The following is a 20,984-nucleotide window of genomic DNA, read 5'->3' on the forward strand; positions in this document are numbered from 1 at the left end:
TGTGAGCAATTCTTAATGGCCCAGGAGATAGCTAGTACCTTGGCACTCTTGTAAGCTTCTTGAGGCACTTGTCACATTCAGCTCTCTGATGGTAGCTGAGACAGCAAAATGGCAGAATTTTAGCTACTAGACTTTAAGGTTATCAGTAAACACCTTGAGTGCTGGACTTCATCTTTCAGCCGTGCAACTTATTCATCCCCTTGTTCGTTGACTGGGTCCATATTTTCCATCAGTGAAATCCTAGCACTTTAGCATTGTTATCTTGCACACACAGTAAATCCTCAATAAATGTGTTAAACCATGATCAACAAATGTGTTAAACCTTAATCAATAAATTAATCATTGATTAAGGACATATCTAACTACCAGTTTATATGAAGTACATGGAATAAGGGAACATGGTAAATGCTAGATCAGGCTGGGCACAATTTGGTGTTTTAGAAGTTTTGGGTATTCAGACATACCACAAATCCAGATTTATTTCTACATATATTTTACACCTTCCAATGTGGCAATTATAATGAATGTGTTGGAATATAAGTCTGCAAGACCAGTGCAATGAAGGTACTTAGAGTTTCTGCTAACAAAGAGAGTTTAAGATGTTAAAAGGAAGCTAAATTTTAAGGTTAAATCTTTTTTTTTTTTTTTTTTTTTTCTGTTATGCTTGTGGTTGTTTTGAGACAGAGTCCCGCTCTGTCACTCAGGCTAGACTGCAGTAGCACAATCATGGCTTACAGCAACCTCAACCTCCTGGGCTCAAGTGATCCTTCCACTTCAGCCCCCCTCAACCTCCAGGAGCTGGGACTACAGGTACACACTATCACATCCAGCTAATTTCTAAATTTTTTGTAGAGACTGTCTCAAACTCCTGGGCTCAAGTGATCCACCTGCCTTGGCCTCCCAAAGTGCTAGGATTACAGACATGAGCTACTGTGCCCAGCCCAAGGTTAAATCTTCAAGATGAAGGGAAAGGGTTGGCTAGTTTAATTCGAATCTAATCTCTAATTCAGCAAGTCTTTCTAATAATTTGTCTCTGAGTGTCCAGATCTTTTATTCGTAGGAAGTGTTCACCTCAAGTCTTCTTAGAAGTTCAAAAAATGAATTCCTTATGTTCTTTTTTTCTTTGTAGAGAGCGTAGGGTATGGGGAATAGGGAAGGAGGGAGGAGGGAAGTGAGAAGGAGGGTTGTGGGCATCAGTGATTCAACATACACCAAGGCTATCCCTTTGTAAACCTTTTTATCTTTTACCCACATCTCCCCAACAAATCCAAACGGTCCATGCTGTATGTCTCCCTGCCTCTATATTTTTTTTCTTGGTGAATGGCTACCCTTCAAAGTTTGCCTCAGGATCATAGAGAGAACATGTATGTTCTTTGAAAGCCTAGATAAGGACTGGTTCCACAATTTGCAGAGTCCAGTGAAAAATGGAAATGTGGAGTGGGGCCATTTCAAAAATTATGAAGAATTTCATGATGGTGACAGCACAGCAATAAATCAAGTCTCAGGGCCTTCTGAGCGTGGGGTGCCAGGCAGCTGCACAGGTCGCAAACCCATGAAGCCAGCCTTGGCTGGATGTTTGCTTTTCTGGATATGATGTTATGCTTCTCTCTGAGTGCTAGGAAATTAGCTCCCATGCATTTCTACTTCCGATTAACAAATTGTAAAACATATACCTTTTTCTCGTCCCCAGCCAGAAATGATGCATGTATCATCAGGCTGGAATAGATAAGGAGACCAGGGGACACAGGCAGGGATGGAACGAGGCAGCTCACAATCTTTTTTGTTTCCGTCTTTTTTCATTTTAATCAAAGCGATGTCATTTTGGTAGGTGCCTGCATTGTAGTTTTCATGGAAAATAATTCTATCCACGAATTCAACTAGTATATCTTTACGGCTGGGGCGTAACCAGTCTACTACTGATGTCCATATTTGATAACGATGAGTTTTACTGGCACTATAACAGAAAAAAAAAGGAAATAAAATATATTGAGAAAAAATATAAATAGGAATTCTGACACTTCACTTTTATGTTTTTCCCTTTTAAAAACCTTTTTCATTTCCCCAGATTTTTTTAAATCCTTGGTGTCATGAAACAATGAGATTAAATTTACTTAGTGCAGAATTAGGTCAATGGTAAATGATAAAGCTAGGAATAATCCATGTAAGTGCTCAATATGAGGAACATAAAGAACTCACTAACAACTAGAGATGCCCAGAAGTGGAATGAGTTTACTGCCTCTAAGGTGAGTGCACCATCATTGCAGGTGTTTGCTAAGCAGAGACGAGACAGCATCTTGCCATAAATGCAGTTAAGGAACTAGGGAGTTGGACCACACACACTCATTACTCTGCCAACCCTAGAGGTTCTCGGGGCAAAGGCCACAGCAGTCATTATCCTGACCCTTAAGACTAACTTTATCCTAACATTGCGTTGTATTTATTTGTTCACATGTCTTTCCTCACACTAGACTGTGCTGTTTGAAGCCAGAGATGGAGTCTGATTCATCTATGCAGCCCTGGTGCCTATTATTATACTTGAATCATAGTAGCTGTTTTAAAATCCTGTTGAAATGGTGAATGAGCTAAATGTTGCATATTCTTATGCTTCACTACATTTTCATATCAAATTTCTTTCTTCCTTTCTTTCTTTTTAAAACAGAGACAGGGTCTCACTCTTTTGCCTAAGCTGGAGTACAGTGGTATGATCATAGCTCACTGCAGCCTTGACTCCTGAGCTCAGGAGACACTCCCACCTCAGCCTCCCTAGTAACTAGAACTACAGGCATGTGCCACCACATTAAGCTAATTAAAAACTTTTTTTTTTCTTTAGAGATGGGGTCTTGCTATGTTGCCCAGGCTGGTCTCAAACCTACCAAAGTGCTGGGATTATAGGTGTGAACCACCGTACCTGGCCTCATACCAGTTTTCAACTCATAGTTTCAAGCAAATTGGGCATCCACCATCATCTTCTCATGGAACAGTATAGAGTCACTTCAGCAAAGTATTATAGCTTAGTTTTTTTGGTTTGATTAGAAGTAGGGTGCTAAATTATGACCTCATAGTCTAACATTTCCAAACAAGAAATTATTTTATAGAATGGCTTTTCCTTAAGCAATAAAACTTATTTTTAAACAATTTCATGGAAATCTTTTCAAAAAATGTATTATTTATATCAGTGTTCCCCAACTTTTTTGGCATCAGGGACAGGTTTTGTGGAAGACAATTTTTCCATGGAACCGTGGAAAACTGGGGGAAGGAGGGGATGATTTCCAGATGAAACGGTTTCACTTCAGATCACCAGGCATTAGATTCTCATAAGGAGCATGCAGCCTAGATCCTTCACATGTGCAATTCACAATAGGGTTTGCACTCCTATGAAAACCTAATGCTGCTACTGATCTGACAGGAAGTGGAGCTCAGGTGGGAATGCTCGCCCACCACTCACCTCAGTTCCTAACAGGCAGATCAGTACTTGTCTGCAGCTCAGGGGTTGAGGATCCCTGATCTATATAACTTCTGCTTTCTCAAACAGCATTAACTGAACAGAATTTATCTTTACATAAGGGTGATTCAGGTAATCACCTTAAATGGTGATGTCCTAGGAAATAATGAGATGTTCAGGAAGCTTTTGTTTATAGTGTTCCAAGAATACTGTCCTTCATATTAATTTTGGTTGTTTTTCAGGATCACAGGTTCTAAATATTATTTATTTAGTCAATTTATTCAACAAATACTTAGTGTGAACTTATATGTACCAGGCACTGTGTTAGGCACAGAAGTGAGCATGCAGAAATGAGCAAAATCAGAAACGGTTCCTGCTTTCATGGAGTTCAGGGTCTAGGGAAAGATGCAGCAGTAAATGGATTATCACACTGATGAAGATAATACATTCTACCATGAAAAGTGAGAGGAATGAACAGTATGTGGGCTTTTAAGAACTTATCAAGAGGGCTTTGACTTAAGGGAGTCAAGGAAGGCTCCCCAAGGAAGTAAAGATCAAGCTGAGATCTGAACAAAGGGTACTACTAAGTAGGGAAAAAGGATAAGGAAGATCATTTCTGGCAGGGGAAACAATATATGAAGGTCCCTTTGCAGGAGGGGGCAAATGCACTTGAGTAGCAGAAAGCAGTTCAGAGTGGAGGTGGTGGAACAGGAGCAGGAGGTGACTCTGTGGGGCAAGATGAGATTGGCAATGGTTAGCAGAGGTCAGAATACATGGGGCCTCATGGGCCATGTTAAAATTTTTGTTTCAATTTTTATCCTAAGAGGAATGCAAAGTCATTGCATTTTAGGTGAAAAGTAATCAAAACTAGGTATAACAACATGACTCTTGAGCCACACAGTAAAGAAAATATAGGTGGACCACAGTTGAGAACAAAATGTAAGTAGTACCTACTCACTCTCCCACCCTGCAAATAAGCCAGGTGAAGTAATTGGGCAGCTATGGGTTTGATCTGCCTTTGCCAGTGAGATCAGCAATTTTGGTCTGTGGAGGACACAGTAGATTCTACGGGACTGGCCTCTGGAATTCCGGTTGTGAATACCAGAGGATACTTTGCAATTAATATAGTGGAGTTTGTCAATACCTTTTTCAGATATGCTTTATCATCTGCCACAATCTCTATTATTCACTTCATTGTTTCAGGAAATCTAAAATGTACTGAAGACATCTTTTACCTGAGACAATGTGCAGCAGTCAGAACCCAACAGCCACCAATATAAACTCCCCCACAGGTGATTCCTTTGGCATCCTTAATTCCCACCTGCCATGGGAAGTCTCCCTGTAAAAGACATTTGTGTGGTCACTGCCATTCTAACAGATAGCGATACAAACAGCCCTAAGATATTTCCATGGCAAGACTCCCAGTCTCTTATAATTACATCATCCTCCTGCCCCCTCCCCCCCACCAATTTAGGCTGTTTCTGGGCAGTTGTGTTGTGACTTTTCATGCGAGTTTACCAGTTGTGCTGGCTTTCCTCCCACAATTCGTTTCCTTCGAACGTGCATTCTGTTTTTAACTCCACAAGATAATTTAGGTAATAATGATTTTATCCGTCTTCTTTCTTCAAGAAAGGAAGAGATTACATCATTATTATCTTGAACCCATTAACCTTTTTAACACACTTCTTGATTATCTGTGCCACAAAAACAGCAGAGTCACAGTCAGTACAAGACAGGCTGAAATCATTAGTAAATTATTTTGAATGCTAAACCATACTATTTATCTTATTTAAAAATTCTGGCTTGATATTAAAATTGGCTTGATTCTCTGAAGTTCTGCCTAAAGATGGACTAGTGGCAGAAAGGGGCTGGCCAAGAGGTTAAACATTTACCAGTCTCTAGCTTATAAAGGATGCCACATGTCCAGTCACTGTGACAGAGGCAGCTCAGAAGGGAATCACATTCTGAAATCATCAGGATAAACTAACAACATAGCAAACTGTGTCTTTTATTTTCTTTCTTTCTTTCTTTCTTTCTTTCTTTCTTTCTTTCTTTCTTTCTTTCTTTCTTTCTTTCTCTTTCTTTCTTTCTTTCTTTCTTTCTTTTTCTTTTCTTTTTTTCTCTTTCTCTCTCTCTCTCTCCCTCCCTCCCTCCCTGCTTTCTTTCCTTCTCCTTCCTTCCCTCCCTCCCTCCCTCCCTCCCTCCCTCCCTCCCTCCCTTCCTTCCTTCCTTCCTTCCTTCCTTCCTTCCTTCCTCTCTCTCTCTCTCTCTTTCTTTCTTTTCATTTTGAGATGGAGTCTCAGTCTTGTAGCCCAGGCTGGAGTGCAGTGGCATGATCTCAGCTCACTGCAACCTCTGCCTCCTGGGTTCAAGGGATTCTCCTGCTTCAGCCTCCCAAGTAGCTGGGATTACAGGTGCCCATCACCACGCCCAGCTAATTTTTGTATTTTTAGTAGAGATGGGGTTTCACCATGTTGGCAAGGCTGGTCTCGAACTCCTGACCTCATGTGATCCAACTGCCTTGGCTTCCCAAAGTGCTGGGATTACAGGCGTGAGCCACCACGCCCAGCCATAGTTTTTAGTTTCTAGAGGCTATTTATATGGAACTCTTTTATTAGTATCAATGTTAACATAGTGAGAGTCATATTAAGTACTTTCTATACGCCAGGCCCCATACTGAGTCTTTGTATATAGTTTATCTCATTTAATCATCCTATTAACCCTGAGAGGTGATGTGCCAGTGACCCCGGGACAAATGGGTTAGCGGGCTGGGGAGTGTTTTTAGCCATTTGACATGTGACAATGTTTTCTTCCTCTGTCTGTGAGCATGCAGACGTCTGGCACATTTGTCATGAGAAAACATGGTAGAGCAAAGTTTATGACATGAATTTTCCAAAGAATTTATGATGATTGAAGAAAGTAAAAGATATCCCTTTATTTCTTCTCTATATTTTAACATGTCATGAAAATTTTAGTAAACTTCTTTCTTAGCCCCAGATGAGAAAGGAAAATGAATATTGCTGTTAATAATTTTGGGCATACCAAAAAAGTTAGGCCCCCAAGAAAAAGTGGTTGTGGTATGGAGGCTAAAGCAACTCCATCTTGGATACTAATCTGCCATGTTAGCTTCTGATTAACCCCAATTCTGGGAAGGCCGCTGAGATTTCCAGTTTATCTATTATTCCCTGTATAAGAGCATGCACTTACTGTAAATCCTGCCCTTATGGTAAATTGCTACCCATTAGCTCTGAAGCATGTGTGCCCCTCCCCTACAGTATACAATCTCTGGGTCCGGAGAGAACTAGCACAAGGATCCACCATCTTGTCTCACTGTTGTCCAGGACACAGACATGGCTTCCATTAGTAAAGTCCCTATTAAATGTTTCTTTGTAAGGAACCGGATATGTTAGCCTCTTTCTTTGGCCTCTCAACTTCCTTAGACTTTGGGGGCAGATTTGTGTGAACCTGCCCACTGTGAAACACATGGATAGAAGATGGTTTTTTTTTTTGGTCTCACCCATCCTAAGAACTGGGGTGGGGGAAGATTGTGATGGCAAGTTTTTGCTTAGACCTTTGAAGGAAGAGGGATCTCATGCTCTGAGGACTGTGAAACCAGCTTAGGTAGTATCTGAAAATGAATGTTATCCTGAGTAAAAATAAAGGGACATTGCTGAAAATCCCTTTTGACTAATATCCATAGCTTTGAGATCTAAATCTTTTTTTTTGTTTGTTTTTGAGATGGAGTCTCACTCCATTGCCCAGGCTGGAGTGCAGTGGCACAATCTTGGCTCACTGCAACCTCTGCCTCCTAGGTTCAAGCGATTCTCCTGCCTCAGCCTCCTGAGTACCTGGGATTACAGGCACCTGCTACCATGCCTGGCTAATTTTTATATTTTTGTAGAGATGGGGTTTCACCATGTTGGCCAGGCTGATCTTGAACTCCTGACCTCAAGTAATCCGCCTGCTTTGGCCTCCCAAAGTGCTGGGATTACAGGCCTGAGCCACTGTGCCTGGCCTTAAATCTTTTACTCATTGCCTGATTTTTAAACATTGTTACTTAATTTTTGTTACTGACAATTAGAAAGAAGTCTACATGAACTTCATTTAAAAATCCCACTGACGGAGCTATTTTATTCCCAATTTGTATTTGAGGTTAAGTTACTCAAGTCTTACGTTTTTATAGCTAATACATAACTGAGTCAGGATTTAATGTAAGTCTGTCTGACTAGAAATCTCTAATCAATTGCTATCTTCCCGGGAACTTAATACTTTAATTTAATTTGGCTTTTAGCGCACAACTGGCCAAGGTACAGATCTTCAAAGGTCTCCTATTACCATGATTTAAAACATTGTGAAAGAATGGCTAATTCAATTAACATCTATTATTTTTTCTGTTTCAAAAAATTATGAGTCATGCTTGAGAGCTGGTTGTTTTTTGACAAAACTGACCTGGCAAAGTTCGTATCAAATAGAAAAAGCTTATGTAGGATTGGAGTATTGTTTTCACTTCAAAATTAGCCATATGAATTAATCTAGTTTTAAAAGCAATTCTCGAGAATCATTTTAGCTTACTTTTCTTAAAAGTGATACAGAAAGGAGAAGAATAACGTTATATTTTTAAATTTAAATTGATACCAAAATTAATTGTTGCTTGAATCAATTATATATACATGCAAATGACACTGAAATTACAGCCTAAACCAGTGAGCCACCAATAAAAAAGTATAATGTTAACTTACCTGCATCCATGTCAGCAGTCAAAATTTCTGTTTCTTCTATAATAAAAAAAAAGAATCCAATGTTTAAAGTTGTTAATTATGGTCAAACTTAAATCAACATTGATTATAATTTTCTGCCTTAAAACTTGGCCTCCCTTTTATAAAGGACTGTACAAAATCCCCAAGGCATGTCATCTTATTTCCTTTCTATAATTAGGTCATTGTAAAGGCTCAAGATGCACTGTATAGAAATTGCTGGCACAAGTTAGAGATATCTGTTGGTACTAGTGAATGTTGAGACTCATAGTGTCATAGTTTCCTGTAGTTAGAACGAGCAAAATGCACAGCCCAGAAGGGGAAGGCTTCTCTTTCAACTCTTTGCATCCCCAAGGTGTTTTTTTAATATATATATTATATATATAAAATAGTATATATGATATATTTATTATATATAAATAAATATATAATATATATTATATAAATATAATATATATTATTTACATTTTATATTATATAATTATATATTATATATTTGATATTTATATAAAATATATGTATTAAAATATATATATATATTTTTTTGAGACAGAGTCTCACTCTGTTGCCCAGACTGGAGTGCAGTGGCGAGATCTCGGCTCACTGCAACCTCCAGCTCCTGGATTCAAGCGATTCTCCTGCCTCAGCCTCCCGAGTAGCTGGGATTACAGGCACGCATCACCACGCCCTGCTAATTTTTGTAGTTTTAGTAGAAACGGGGTTTCGCCATATTAGTCTGGCTGGTCTTGAACTCCTGACCTCGTGATTCACCCGTCTCAGCCTCCCAAGGTGCTGGGATTACAGGCGTGAGCTACTGCACCCAGCCACCCAAGGTGTTTACATAAGGTAGGGAGCGGTCATCAGCACTGACCAAGGGAGTCCTGGGCTCACAGGAAAAAGGCTCCTCTCAGTTTGTACAGGTATGGGTTAGCATTAGGCATCTGGGATGCAGAAGTAAACGAGAAAAAAAAAATCTTTTTTTTTTTTTTTTTTTTTTTTTAGATTTTTTTCTTGAAGTTATACCAGATGTTTTCATCTTTGCTCTGCCATCCTAGAACATTTCTGTGGACAGAATCATATTTCCTTGACCTGGGTATCTGAAGGCGAATTCCCACCAACATGTTGCTCTGTCATGGATGAGGATATGGCTGGGGATAGCATAGCTCAGAATGGCAGCGTCACTTTGCTGCATTCCTGTGTCTTGTCACTGAGCTTGCCAAGTTCTCTTTGGGACAGGTTTATGAGTGTTCGTTATGCCACACACCTAAGTTGTTTTCTAGGGCAGAGAGAGGCTTTGCTCAGATGCATTTACAAAAGCACCCTTGTGATTCAGAGACGACTCAAATATTTACATTCAATACCCAACAAAGGAAGATGGGAAAGTCAAGTGTAGCTGAGGTGTACTAGGTATTAGAAGAACAGCATTAACTTGATTTTATATAATCAAAGCTGAGGTGTACTAGGTATTAGAAGAACAGCTAGTACATCTTTGATTATATAAAAATTAAGGATTTCTATTCAACAAATCTCACATGGATAGAGTTAACAGATGAGAGACAGCATGGAAGACGGTATCTGTAATGTTTAAAACTGATGATGGATTAATTTCTAGACTGTAAAAGGAACCCTTGCAAAATCAATAAGAAAGATTACAATGAAAGAAATATAAAATTAAGCAAAGGATGTGAACCAGTGAAAGGATAGAGAAAAGAAAAGGAAGATGAAACTAAAAAGTCAGTACACACATGAAGAGAAACTCAGAATCATTTGTTAATATAAAAATTCAAGTTAATAAACAATGCCATCACTTGACAGGGGGAGAAACATGCTTGACGTTGGTGAGGTTGAAGAGAACCCTCAGGCATTATTGGTGGAAGTAACGACTGGTATATAACAGCACTGCCAAAGAACAGACAGGCACTGGTAGTTAAATTAAGGATATGCATACTCCAAGACTCAACTTACTACTATGGTTTGAGAGTGTGTCCCCCAAAATTCATGTGTTGGAAACTTAATACCCAACACAACAGTGTTGGGAAGTGGGGCCTAATAAGAAGGGATTAGGTCATGAGGGCTCTTCCCTCATGAATAGATTAATGTCGTTATCTCGGGAGTGGGTTAGTTGTAGTGAGAGTGGGCTTGTTATATATAAAAGTGAGTTCGGACTCCTCTTGTTCCCTTGCTCTCTTGCCTTTCCACCTCCTGCCATGGGATGATGCAGCAAGAAGGCCCTTAACAGATGCGGGCCCTGTGACCTTGGACCTCACAACCTCCAAAACTGTAAGAAATATATTTATTTTCTTAATAAATTAACCAGTCTGTGGTATTCTGTTATAGCAACACAAAAGAAGACGCCCAGCTAGATGCCTCAAAGAAATCCTCCCACACACACTTAAGGAGAGGATATTCATCACAGTATGACTGTGGGCTGAAAGTCCATTACTGAGAAAGTGGAGAGTAAATTGTGCAAGATAAACACAGTGGAGTATTTTATGCAGCAGTTAGAAGCAACAAATTAGATGAACACAAAGTAACACAGACAGGTCTTTAAAATGTAATGAGTTGTGAAAAGAAAAAAGGAAATACAGATCTACAACACAATACTATATGAATAAAAAATGTATGCTTGCAAAACAACAATACACATTGGATAAGAATGCATGCAAACAAAAAGACGTACATATTAAGTCACTTAGAAATGATTGCCTATCAGGGGAGAGGAACGGATGTAAGGTATAGTGATAAAGAGGCATAAATGAGTCAAACAAGACAGGGACCTTGCTTGACCCCTGATGATCATGTATAAGCAGCTGAGGAGTACCATTAACGCATCACATTGCCCCTGAGATCTGAAACTAGGGAGGGAGTAGGAAGGAAAGGAGGGAGGGAGGGAGGGAGGGAAAAAAGGAATAGAGAAGGAGGAGGAGGAGGAGGAGGAGGAGGAGGAGGAGGGAAGAGAAGAAGAAGAAGGAGAAAAAGAAGAAGAAGAGAACAAAAGGAACAAGAAGCAGAGGAAGGAGGAGAAGGAGGAGGAGGGAAGAGAAGAAGAAAGAGGAGAAAAAGAAGAGAAAAAAGGAACAAGAAGCAGAGGAAAGAGGAGAAGGAGGAGGAGGAGGGAAGAGGAGAATAAGGAGGAGAAAAAGAAGAAGAGAGAAAAAGGAACAAGAAGCAGAGGAAGGAGGAGGAGGAGGAGGAACAGCAGCTTCAGAGGGCAAAATGACCAGTGAGAGAGAATACAGTGAAATAATAGGCATTTAGAGTAAAGGGTGGTCTTGAGCTAGCCAGTCCCTCAGAAATCCTAAGAAATCCTGAGGAGGTGGCTCATGCCTATAATCCCAGCACTTTGGGAGGCCGAGGCGGGTGGATCCCAAGGTCAGAAGTTCAAGACCAGCCTGGCCAAGATGGTGAAACCCCATCTCTACTGAAAATATAAAAATTAGCCAGGTGTGGTGGCACATGCCTGTAATCTCAGCTACTCGGGAGGTTGAGGCAGAGAATTGCTTAAACCCGGGAGGTGGAGATTGCAGTGAGCTGAGATCGCACCACTGTACTCCAGCCTGGACTACAAAACTGAGACTCTGTCTCAAAAAAAAAAAAAAAGAAAGAAAGAAATCCTGAGGAGGATCATGAACTTTGACATTATATGAACTGGGGATGTAAGTCATTTTACATGAATATTTTTCTAGTTCTTTTTTTTTTTCTTTTGAGATGGAATCTCGCTCTGTTGCCCAGGCTGGAGTGCAGTGATGCAGTTTTGGCTCACTGCAAGCTCTGCCTCCCGGGTTTATGCCATTCTCCTGCCTCAGCCTCCCAAGTAGCTGGGACTACAGGCGCCCGCCACCACGCCCGACTAATTTTTTTTGGTATTTTTAGTAGAGACGGGGTTTCACCGTGTTAGCCAGGATGGTCTTGATCTCCTGACCTCATGATCCGCCCGCCTCGGCCTCCCAAAGTGCTGGGATTACAGGCGTGAGCCACCGTGCCCGGCCGTTTGCATGAATATTTTTTAAAAGGGTGGTCCCAAAGAGCTAGAGGATTTGGGGACATCTGGCTGATGCAAGTAAATAAGAAAATGCCTATCATGAAAAGATGTTATCTTTTCTCTGGTTGCAATTCCTTGAGGCACTACCTTGATTTTGAGGGAAAATGAAGAGGAGAAAGGCATTCGGCAAAGGTGAAATGGGCAGGGAAGAGTCCACTCTGGGTGGTGTTTTGGTCAGCAGGCTGTGGATGGGGTGTGTGAGAGTGAGTTTATCACACTGAGAAAAGGCCTCTATGCCTAAACTAATGTTCAGGTTGGGTTATTGCTAAAATGTGGTCATATCATGCTCCATTAACAGTTACATTAAAATATAAGAAGACCATAGAACCTGAGTTTTGTTTCAATTTTTTAATATCCCCAAATTGTAATAAAAATTTTACCTTGAGCCACAGATGCAAAGCCTGAAGAAAACAAAACCAAAACCAAAAAATTTATCAAAGGATAATTTTTAACTGGGAGAAAATGCACACTATATCAATATACTATACATGTCATGAAAACCATCGCACCTTATTTCTGTTTTCTTCAGTAATAGAATTTTTTTGTAAGAATAGATTTACCTTGAATTGTAGGATGTCTAGCTGCTAAAAACAAAACAAAAAACTCACTATAGCAAAGAGATCGTTTTGATTTGAATAAAATATGCACAAATTATTAAATTTCAGATCAGTACAACTTAATAGTTAGAAGCATTACTAAAATGCAAAGGCAGAGCTCATCCCTAAATAAGAGTAAACTGAAGTAACAATGATAGTTGGCCAAATGTGTTTTTGAAATAGATTTTAAAAAGATAAAAGGAGGTCAGGTGCAGTGGCTCATGCCTGTAATCCCAGCAACATGCCTTCCAAAGTGTTGGGATTACAGGTGTGAGCCACTGAGCCTGGCCAGGGCAGGGATTTTTGAAATGTTATTCACTAATGGAACCCCAGCACCTAAGGCAGGGACTGGCACACATAGTAGCAACTGAATAAATATTCATCAAGTAAATGAATAAATATAATAAAGAGATTTTTCCTCCAGAAAGCACTGATGGAAGCAAAGAGTCAGTCTGTATAGCCTAGAATAGGTACATAAGAATATTTTTCACCATTGGAGATAACGTATCCAGAACACCAACTCATTGCTTTGAAACTTGGTAAGTAAAAGGAAAGAATTAAGCATTATTCTGCCTCTCAATAGATTTCTAGTTAATAAGTGCAGAAGGCATGATAAAATTAAAAATTGCCATTTTACAGCCCCTACTGACAAAATGGATGTAGGCAACAATTCAAAAGGCTGCTAAAGCCATTAGGCAAAATATTGTGGGGCGCTTTGAAATGGACACATCAAGTTGATCAAATAATCATCTTAGCATCACTAGAGGAGGGACAACCAGACACAAAGACATGATGTGTAATAGGAAATACATGCAAGACTCATCAAGAAATCTTGCCTAAGGCCAGGCACAGTGGCTTACACCTGTAATGCCAGCACTTTGGGAGGCCGAGGCAGGCAGATCATTTGAGGCCAGGAGTTCGAGACCAGCCTGGCCAACATGGTGAAACCCTGTCTCTGCTAAAAACAGAAAAATTAGCCAAGCATGATGGCACATGCTTATAATCCCAGCTACTCAGGAGGCTGAGGCAGGAGAATCCCTTGAACCCAGGAGGCAGAGGTTGCAGTGAGCCTGCATTGTGCCACTGTACTCCAGCCTAGGCAACAGAGCAAGACTCTGTCTTAAAAAAAGAAAATAAAAAGAATTCTTGCCTAAGATATTAAACCTTGCTTTTAAAAAAAATGTTTGTCATTGACTTGAAGCTCAAAACCTTGGTTATAATCAAGTCTCTTTAAATCCAGAATAAGAAGTATCCTATAGGCAAGTGACTCAGTTTCTCTAAAAAAAAAAAAAAATTAATAGTATGAACAAAATTGGGGTAGGGAGGTGGGGAAAGATAACTCTTGATGAATAAAGAAGACTTTGAAAATGTAATAACCAAACAGAACATTGAGATTCTTTTAGATCGTGATTTGAATATATTCATTCAAAAGAGACATTTTTGAGACAGTTGATAAAATTTGAACATGGCTGTTACTAAATGATGTTAGTGAATTATTAATATAGTGAATTATTATATCTAAAATAGATTTCAGATATACTGAGAGAATGGTGTATATGTGTATATATATATATATATATATAGTGCTTTTATCATTGGAGATGCATATAAATGATGTGATATGATATCTAAAATTTACTTTAAAATACTCCAAGAGGCCAGGTGCGGTCACTCATGCCTGTAACCCCAGCACTTTGGGAGGCTGAGGCAGGCAGATCATCTGAGGTCAGGAGTTTGAGACCAGCCTGGCCAACACAGTGAAACCCTGCTCTACTAAAATACAAAAATTAGCCAGGCATGGTGGCAGGTGCCTGTAATCCCAGCTACTTGGGAGGCTGAGGCAGGAAAATCGCTTGAACCTGGCAGGTTGAGGTTGCAGTGAGCCAAGATTGTGCCACAGCACTCCAGCCTGGGCAACAGAGCAAGACTCCACCTCAAAAAAAGTAATAATAAATAAAATAATAAAATAAAATAAAATACTCCAACAAACATACATACAAACAAATTGGAAGACAGATAAACAAGATGGGCAAACTATCAATAACTTGCAGGTAGAAAATGGGTACTTAGGGGTTGGTTCTAATGGTCTATTTTTTGTATGTGCAGTGAGAACGTCTTTTAATAGAAAGTTCTGAAATAACAAGCAGATATTCAGTGGATGAAAATATGGGGAGATGAACATTCCATAGTTCTGCAAATGCCCACTCAGTGTTCCTACTGCTACACCCATCTATGGTCCCCTTAAGATTATACTTTACCTAAAGAAAAGTTTCAGAATCCCTGGATTCAATAATGAAAAAAGTCACTCCAAGACTTTAAATTACCTTCACAGCCAACTTCATCGTCCCCTGTAATGCAGTCCACCTCACCGTCGCATCGATACTGGCTTGGAATGCAAACATCCGATTTACAATGGAAGCTTCTGCCATGGCATGCTGTGCAAACATAAGTAGGAGAGGTTTTTTCATTCCTTAAAATTGAATGAGGCACAATCTGAAATTCAATAGTAAAGTTGTTTTTCCTCTTTTAGTCAGAAAAATGAATGTAGAGGATTTAGAGGCTAGATTTATGTCTACCTTTACAACACAGTTCATCACTTTGGTCTCCACAATCATTGATACCATCACAGGCCTTCGTCTGAGAAATGTATTTCCCATTCACGCACTGAAAGGAGTCATTCGTTGGAGAATCTGTAAAGCAGGAATTATCTTTGTGAAATGTATTTATGGAGTGGTGGCATGACATCTTTATCAGATTTTTGGGATAACTGAGTCATTAAGAGAAAGTTAAACTTCAAAAAAATGTATAAAATGTATCGGTGTTATCAACATAGTATATATGACTCACACAGAAAATAAATGTCAAAGCTGGCTTACGGAGGCTCTTTTATTATCTCTGAAAGTCAGTATTTATTGTGAAAGTCTGTATTTGCTGAGATGGGGAGGAATGAAGAGTACATGCTGACACTGACAAACACTGGTTTCCACCCATTTCTTTCATGCTGCTACACTCATCCTCACCCCTACTCCCAAGACTTGCTTGGGCAGTGCCATTTGTTTACATTTTGATGGTACTTGTTTTTAGCACTGAAAAGGGATGGGTATAGGTTTGGTCTTTAAAACTACACATATGACTAAAATATTCCGGTGTCATGAAGGGGGAGAAAAGTGGCAATGACTGCCTGAAAACTGAGGCACCGATGTGGTCACTTAAAGGTTTTAAATAAATTCATATATGCTGGCCCATTTAAAGGAGATGCTGAGGTTTCTTCTTATGTTTGATTGACTTGTGCTTGCTATAGTAACTTTAATCCAGATGATCAAATGAAGCAAGGGGAATCAGGTAACTTTGCTTCCCATTTATGAACCTGTAGAGAGGCAATGTTTGAATGGCAAATGGTACAATGGGGAAAGGCACCAATTTAGGTTCTAAAGCCCAAAACTTGATATAATCTATATTATTGCCTCTGTGACTGGCAACTAGGCATCGATCATTTGTTTACTATAGGCTTGGTGTAAAATAAACAACCTTCAAGGAAGGGAAAATAACTGGCAAATACTCCACCAACCTGCTTTCTGTGTGTAACACACCACATCAGCTAAATCCTGGTAATCCACAGTTCTTCTCTTAGTAAAAGTACATTCAGCCAAGCTGGTCTCTAATCCTCGGCAATGCACATGTAGACATTCAGTGGACTTTATAGAGAGATGAGACAACTTAAACTTTCTTTCACTATCAGCACCTCTGCAAATAGAATAAAGAAAACATTATGGTAGAATAACTGTACTTGGCATGTATAACCCTACTGTAGCAGGTAAGAAACTAGAGTAATGTCTTCTCATTCTCTATATAGGAGTTACAGATTGGGCAAGATACTGAAACTCTGAGCCTCAATACCTTCATCTATAAAAGGCAATATAAGTACCTCACTGGATTTTGTAAAGATTAACTAAAACTTGGCTGGGGGTGGTGGCTTACACGTGCAATCCCAGCACTTTGAGAGGACAAAGAGGGTGGATTACCTAGGTCAAGAGTTTGAGACCAGCCTGGTCAACATGGTGAAACTCCCATCTCTACCAAAAATACAAAAATTAGCTGGGTGTGGTGGCCCACACCCGTAGTCTCAGCTACTCGGGAGGCTGAGGCAGGAGAATCACTGGAACCCAGGAGGCAGAGGTTGCAGTGAGCTGAGATCACGCCATTGCACTCCAGCCTGGGCAACAGAGCGAGACTCTGTCTCAAAAAAAAAAAAAAAAAAGATTTTCCATCTTTTCCTTTTGGTAATCTCTCTGCCTGCCCCATGCTGTAAACTTTAGGTGGTTGGTTCAATTATTGCCTAAGACTTGGGAGGTTAGGTTAGTTTAATTCCTATAGGTCAATTTTGCTTTTACAGTAAGCTACATCTTCACTTCAGCCTTGACAGTATTAAGGTGCTATTTTGGCATCTGTGTGCCATTGCTTGGACTTCTCAATTTGTTCAGAATTTGTGAGAAGAGACTGCCTCAGTGACGTATCATCCTAGAGATGATGATTTACAGTGAACTATTCTTCTAGGACATTCAATAGTTCCTTGCTTCTCTTTAGAAGTAAATGGGGGGCCGGGCGCGGTGGCTCAAGCCTGTAATCCCAGCACTTTGGGAGGCCGAGACGGGCGGATCACGAGGTCAGGAGATCGAAACCATCCTGGCTAACACGGTGAAACCCCGTCTCTACTAAAAAATACAAAAAACTAGCCGGGTGCGGTGGCGGGCGCCTGTAGTCCCAGCTACTCGGGAGGCTGAGGCAGGAGAATGGCGTGAACCCGGGAGGCGGAGCTTGCAGTGAGCCGAGATCCGGCCATTGCACTCCAGCCTGGGCGGCAGAGTGAGACTCCGTCTCAAAAAAAAAAAAAAAAAAAAAAGAAGTAAATGGGGAAAATAGGTTAAAAATAAAAAAATTGACCAAAGATGCATCAGGTAAATGGAAACAAAAATAGAACAGTAATGACAATATAAATATTAGACTAACTAGGATAAAAGGCAAAAGTAAAACAAGGTGAAGCCAGGATTTGTAATTATTTCAGACCATGAGGCTGTGCAATGAGAACAAACAAGAGCCATTTGAGGCAATCTTACAGGTTAATAATCTGAAAAATGTACCAATCTAAAAATATCTAAAAATACTATATAAGAGGGCACACCCAAGATGGCCGAATAGGAGCAGCTCCAGCCTCCAGTTCCCAGTGTGAGTGACACAGAAGACGGGTGATTTCTGCATTTTCAACTGAGGTACTGGGTTCATCTCACTGGGGAGTGCCAGACAATCAGCGCTGGTCAGCTGGTGCAGCCCGACCAGTGAGAGGTGAAGCAGGGCAAGGCATCGCCTCACCTGGGAAGTGCAAGGGGGAAGGGAATCCCTTTTCCTAGCCAAGGGAAACTGAGACAGACAACAACTGGAAAATCGGGTAACTCCCACCCTAATACTGCGCTTTACCAAGGGTCTTAGCAAATGGCACACCAGGAGATTATATCCCACACCTGACCCAGAGGGTCCCATGCCCACGGAGCCTCCCTCATTGCTAGCACAGCAGTCTGAGATCTAACTGCAAGGTGGCAGTGAGGCTGGGGGTGGGGCACCCGACATTGCTGAGGCTTAAGTGGGTAAACAAACCTACCAAGAAGCTCAAATTGGGTGGAGCCCACCTCAGCTCAAGGAGGCCGGCCTGCCTCTATAGACTCCTCCTCTGGGGACAGGGCATACCTAAACAAAAAGCACCAGAAACCTCGGCAGAGGTAAAGGCCCCTGTCTGATAGCTTTGAAGAGAGCAGTGGATCTCCCAGCACGGAGGTTGAGATCTGAGAACAGACAGACTGCCTGCTCAAGTGGGTCCCTGAGCCCTGAGTAGCCTAACTGGGAGACATCCCCCACTAGGTGCAGAACAACATCTCACACCTCACATGGCAGGGTACACCACTGAGACGAAGCTTCCAGAGTGAGAATCAGACAGCAACACTTGCTGTTCAGCAATATTCTATCTTCTGTAGCCTCTGCTGCTGATACCCAGGCAAACAGGATCTGGAGTGGACCTCAAGAAAACTCCAACAGACCTACAGCTGAGGGTCCTGACTGTGAGAAGGAAAACTAACAAACAGAAAGGACACCCACACCTACACCCTATAAGTACATCACCATTATCAAAGACCAAAGGCAGATAAAACCACAAAGATGGGGAAAAAGCAGTGCAGAAAAGCTGGAAATTCAAAAAATCAGAGCACATCTCCCCCTCCAAAGGAACGCAGTTCATCACCAGCAATGGAACAAAGCTGGACGGAGAATGACTTTGACAAGCTGAGAGAAGGCGGCTTTAGTCAATCAAACTTCTCAGAGCTAAAGGAGGAATTATGTAACCAGTGCAAAGAAACTAAAAACCTTTAAAAAAGAATGGATGAATGGATAACTAGAATAATCAATGCAGAGAAGACCTTAAAAGAACTGAGAGAGATGAAAACCGTAACACGAGAAATACGTGACAAATGCACAAGCTTCAGTAACCAACTCAATCAACTGGAAGAAAGAGTATCAGTGATTGAAGATCAAATGAATGAAATGAAGCGAGAAGAGAAGTGTGGAAAAAAAAGAGGAATAAGAAATGAACAAAGCATCCAAGAAGTATGGGATTATATGAAAAGACCAAATCTACGTCTGATTGGTGTGCCTGAAAGTGAGGGGGAAAATGGAACCAAGTTGGAAAACACTCTGCAGGATATCATCCAGGAGAATTTCCCCAACCTAGCAAGACAGACCAACATTCAAATTCAGGAAATATAGAGAACGCCACAAAGATACTCCTCGAGAAGAGCAACTACAAGACACATAATTGTCAGATTCACCAAAGTTGAAATGAAGGAAAAACTGTTAAGGGCAGCCAGAGAGAAAGGTCGGGTTACCCACAAAGGGAAGCCCATCAGACTAACAGCAGATTTCTCGGCAGAAACTCTCCAAGCCAGAAGAGAGTGGGGGCCAATATTCAACATTCTTTTTTTTTTTTTTTTTTTTTTGAGACGGAGTCTTGCTCTGTCGCCCGAGCTGGAGTGCAGTGGCCAGATCTCAGCTCACTGCAAGCTCCGCCTCCTGGGTTCACGCCATTCTCCTGCCTCAGCCCCCCGAGTAGCTGGGACGACAGGCGCCCGCCACTTCGCCCGGCTAGTTTTTTTTTTGTATTTTTTTAGTAGAGACGGGGTTTCACCATGTTAGCTAGGATGGTCTTGATCTTGTGACCTCGTGATCCGCCCGTCTCGGCCTCCCAAAGTGCTGGGATTACAGGCTTGAGCCACCGCGCCCGGCCTTCAACATTCTTAAAGAAAAGAATTTTCAACCCAGAATTTCATACCCAGCCAAACTAAGTTGCATAAGTGAAGGAGGAATAAAATCCTTTACAGACAAGAAAATGCTTAGAGATTTTGTCACCACCGGGCCTGCACTACAAGAGATCCTGAAGGAAGCACTAAACATGGAAAGGAACAACAAGTACCAGCCATTGCAAAAACATGTCAAAATGTAAAGTCCATCAATGCTAGGAATAAACTGCATCAACTAGTGAGCAAAATAACCAGCTAATATCGTAATGACAGGATCAAGTTCACACATAACAATATTAACCTTAAATGTAAATGGACTAAATGGTCCAATTAAAAGACACAGACTGGTAAATTGGATGAAGAGTCAAGACCTATCAGTTTGCTGTATTCAGGAGACCCATCTCACATGCAGAGACACACACAGGCTCAAAATAAAGGGATGGAGGAAGATCTACCAAGCAAACGGAAAACAAAAAAAAGCAGGGGTTGCAATCCTAGTCTCTGATAAAACAGACTTTAAACCATCAAAGATCAAAAGAGACAAAGAAGGCCATTACATAATGGTAAAGGGATCAATTCATCAGGAAGAGCTAACTATCCTAAATATATATGTACCCAATACAGGAGCACCCAGATTCATTAAGCAAGTCCTTAGAGACTTACAAAGAGACTTAGACTCCCATACAATAATAATGGGAGACTTTAACACACCACTGTCAACATTAGACAGATCAACGAGACAGAAAGTTAACAAGGATATCCAGGAATTGAACACAACTCAGCACCAAGCAGACCTAATAGACATCTACAGAA

At 40.8% G+C, this 20,984-nt stretch overlaps 1 protein-coding gene across 3 annotated transcripts in view; it reads right to left on the reverse strand.

The window, feature by feature from the left end:
- CFI (complement factor I) overlaps positions 1 to 20,984 on the reverse strand; it is a 59,948-nt gene that overhangs the window by 2,635 nt on the left and 36,329 nt on the right. Inside the window, exons 4-12 of one of the 3 annotated variants that reach the window (XM_025385433.1) lie at positions 16,403 to 16,578; positions 15,411 to 15,524; positions 15,159 to 15,269; positions 12,799 to 12,822; positions 12,619 to 12,639; positions 8,182 to 8,217; positions 4,961 to 5,064; positions 4,678 to 4,781; positions 1,674 to 1,954 (exon numbers count right to left, since the gene is read on the reverse strand). In XM_025385433.1, coding sequence (XP_025241218.1) covers positions 1,674 to 1,954; positions 4,678 to 4,781; positions 4,961 to 5,064; positions 8,182 to 8,217; positions 12,619 to 12,639; positions 12,799 to 12,822; positions 15,159 to 15,269; positions 15,411 to 15,524; positions 16,403 to 16,578 — 971 coding nt within the window. The remainder of the gene's footprint in view (positions 1 to 1,673; positions 1,955 to 4,677; positions 4,782 to 4,960; positions 5,065 to 8,181; positions 8,218 to 12,618; positions 12,640 to 12,798; positions 12,823 to 15,158; positions 15,270 to 15,410; positions 15,525 to 16,402; positions 16,579 to 20,984) is intronic. The other 2 variants (XM_025385434.1, XM_025385435.1) reach the window with 2 other exon arrangements.

This window comes from Theropithecus gelada, chromosome 5 (assembly GCF_003255815.1).
Source record: "Theropithecus gelada isolate Dixy chromosome 5, Tgel_1.0, whole genome shotgun sequence".
NCBI classification, from domain to species: domain Eukaryota; kingdom Metazoa; phylum Chordata; class Mammalia; order Primates; family Cercopithecidae; genus Theropithecus; species Theropithecus gelada.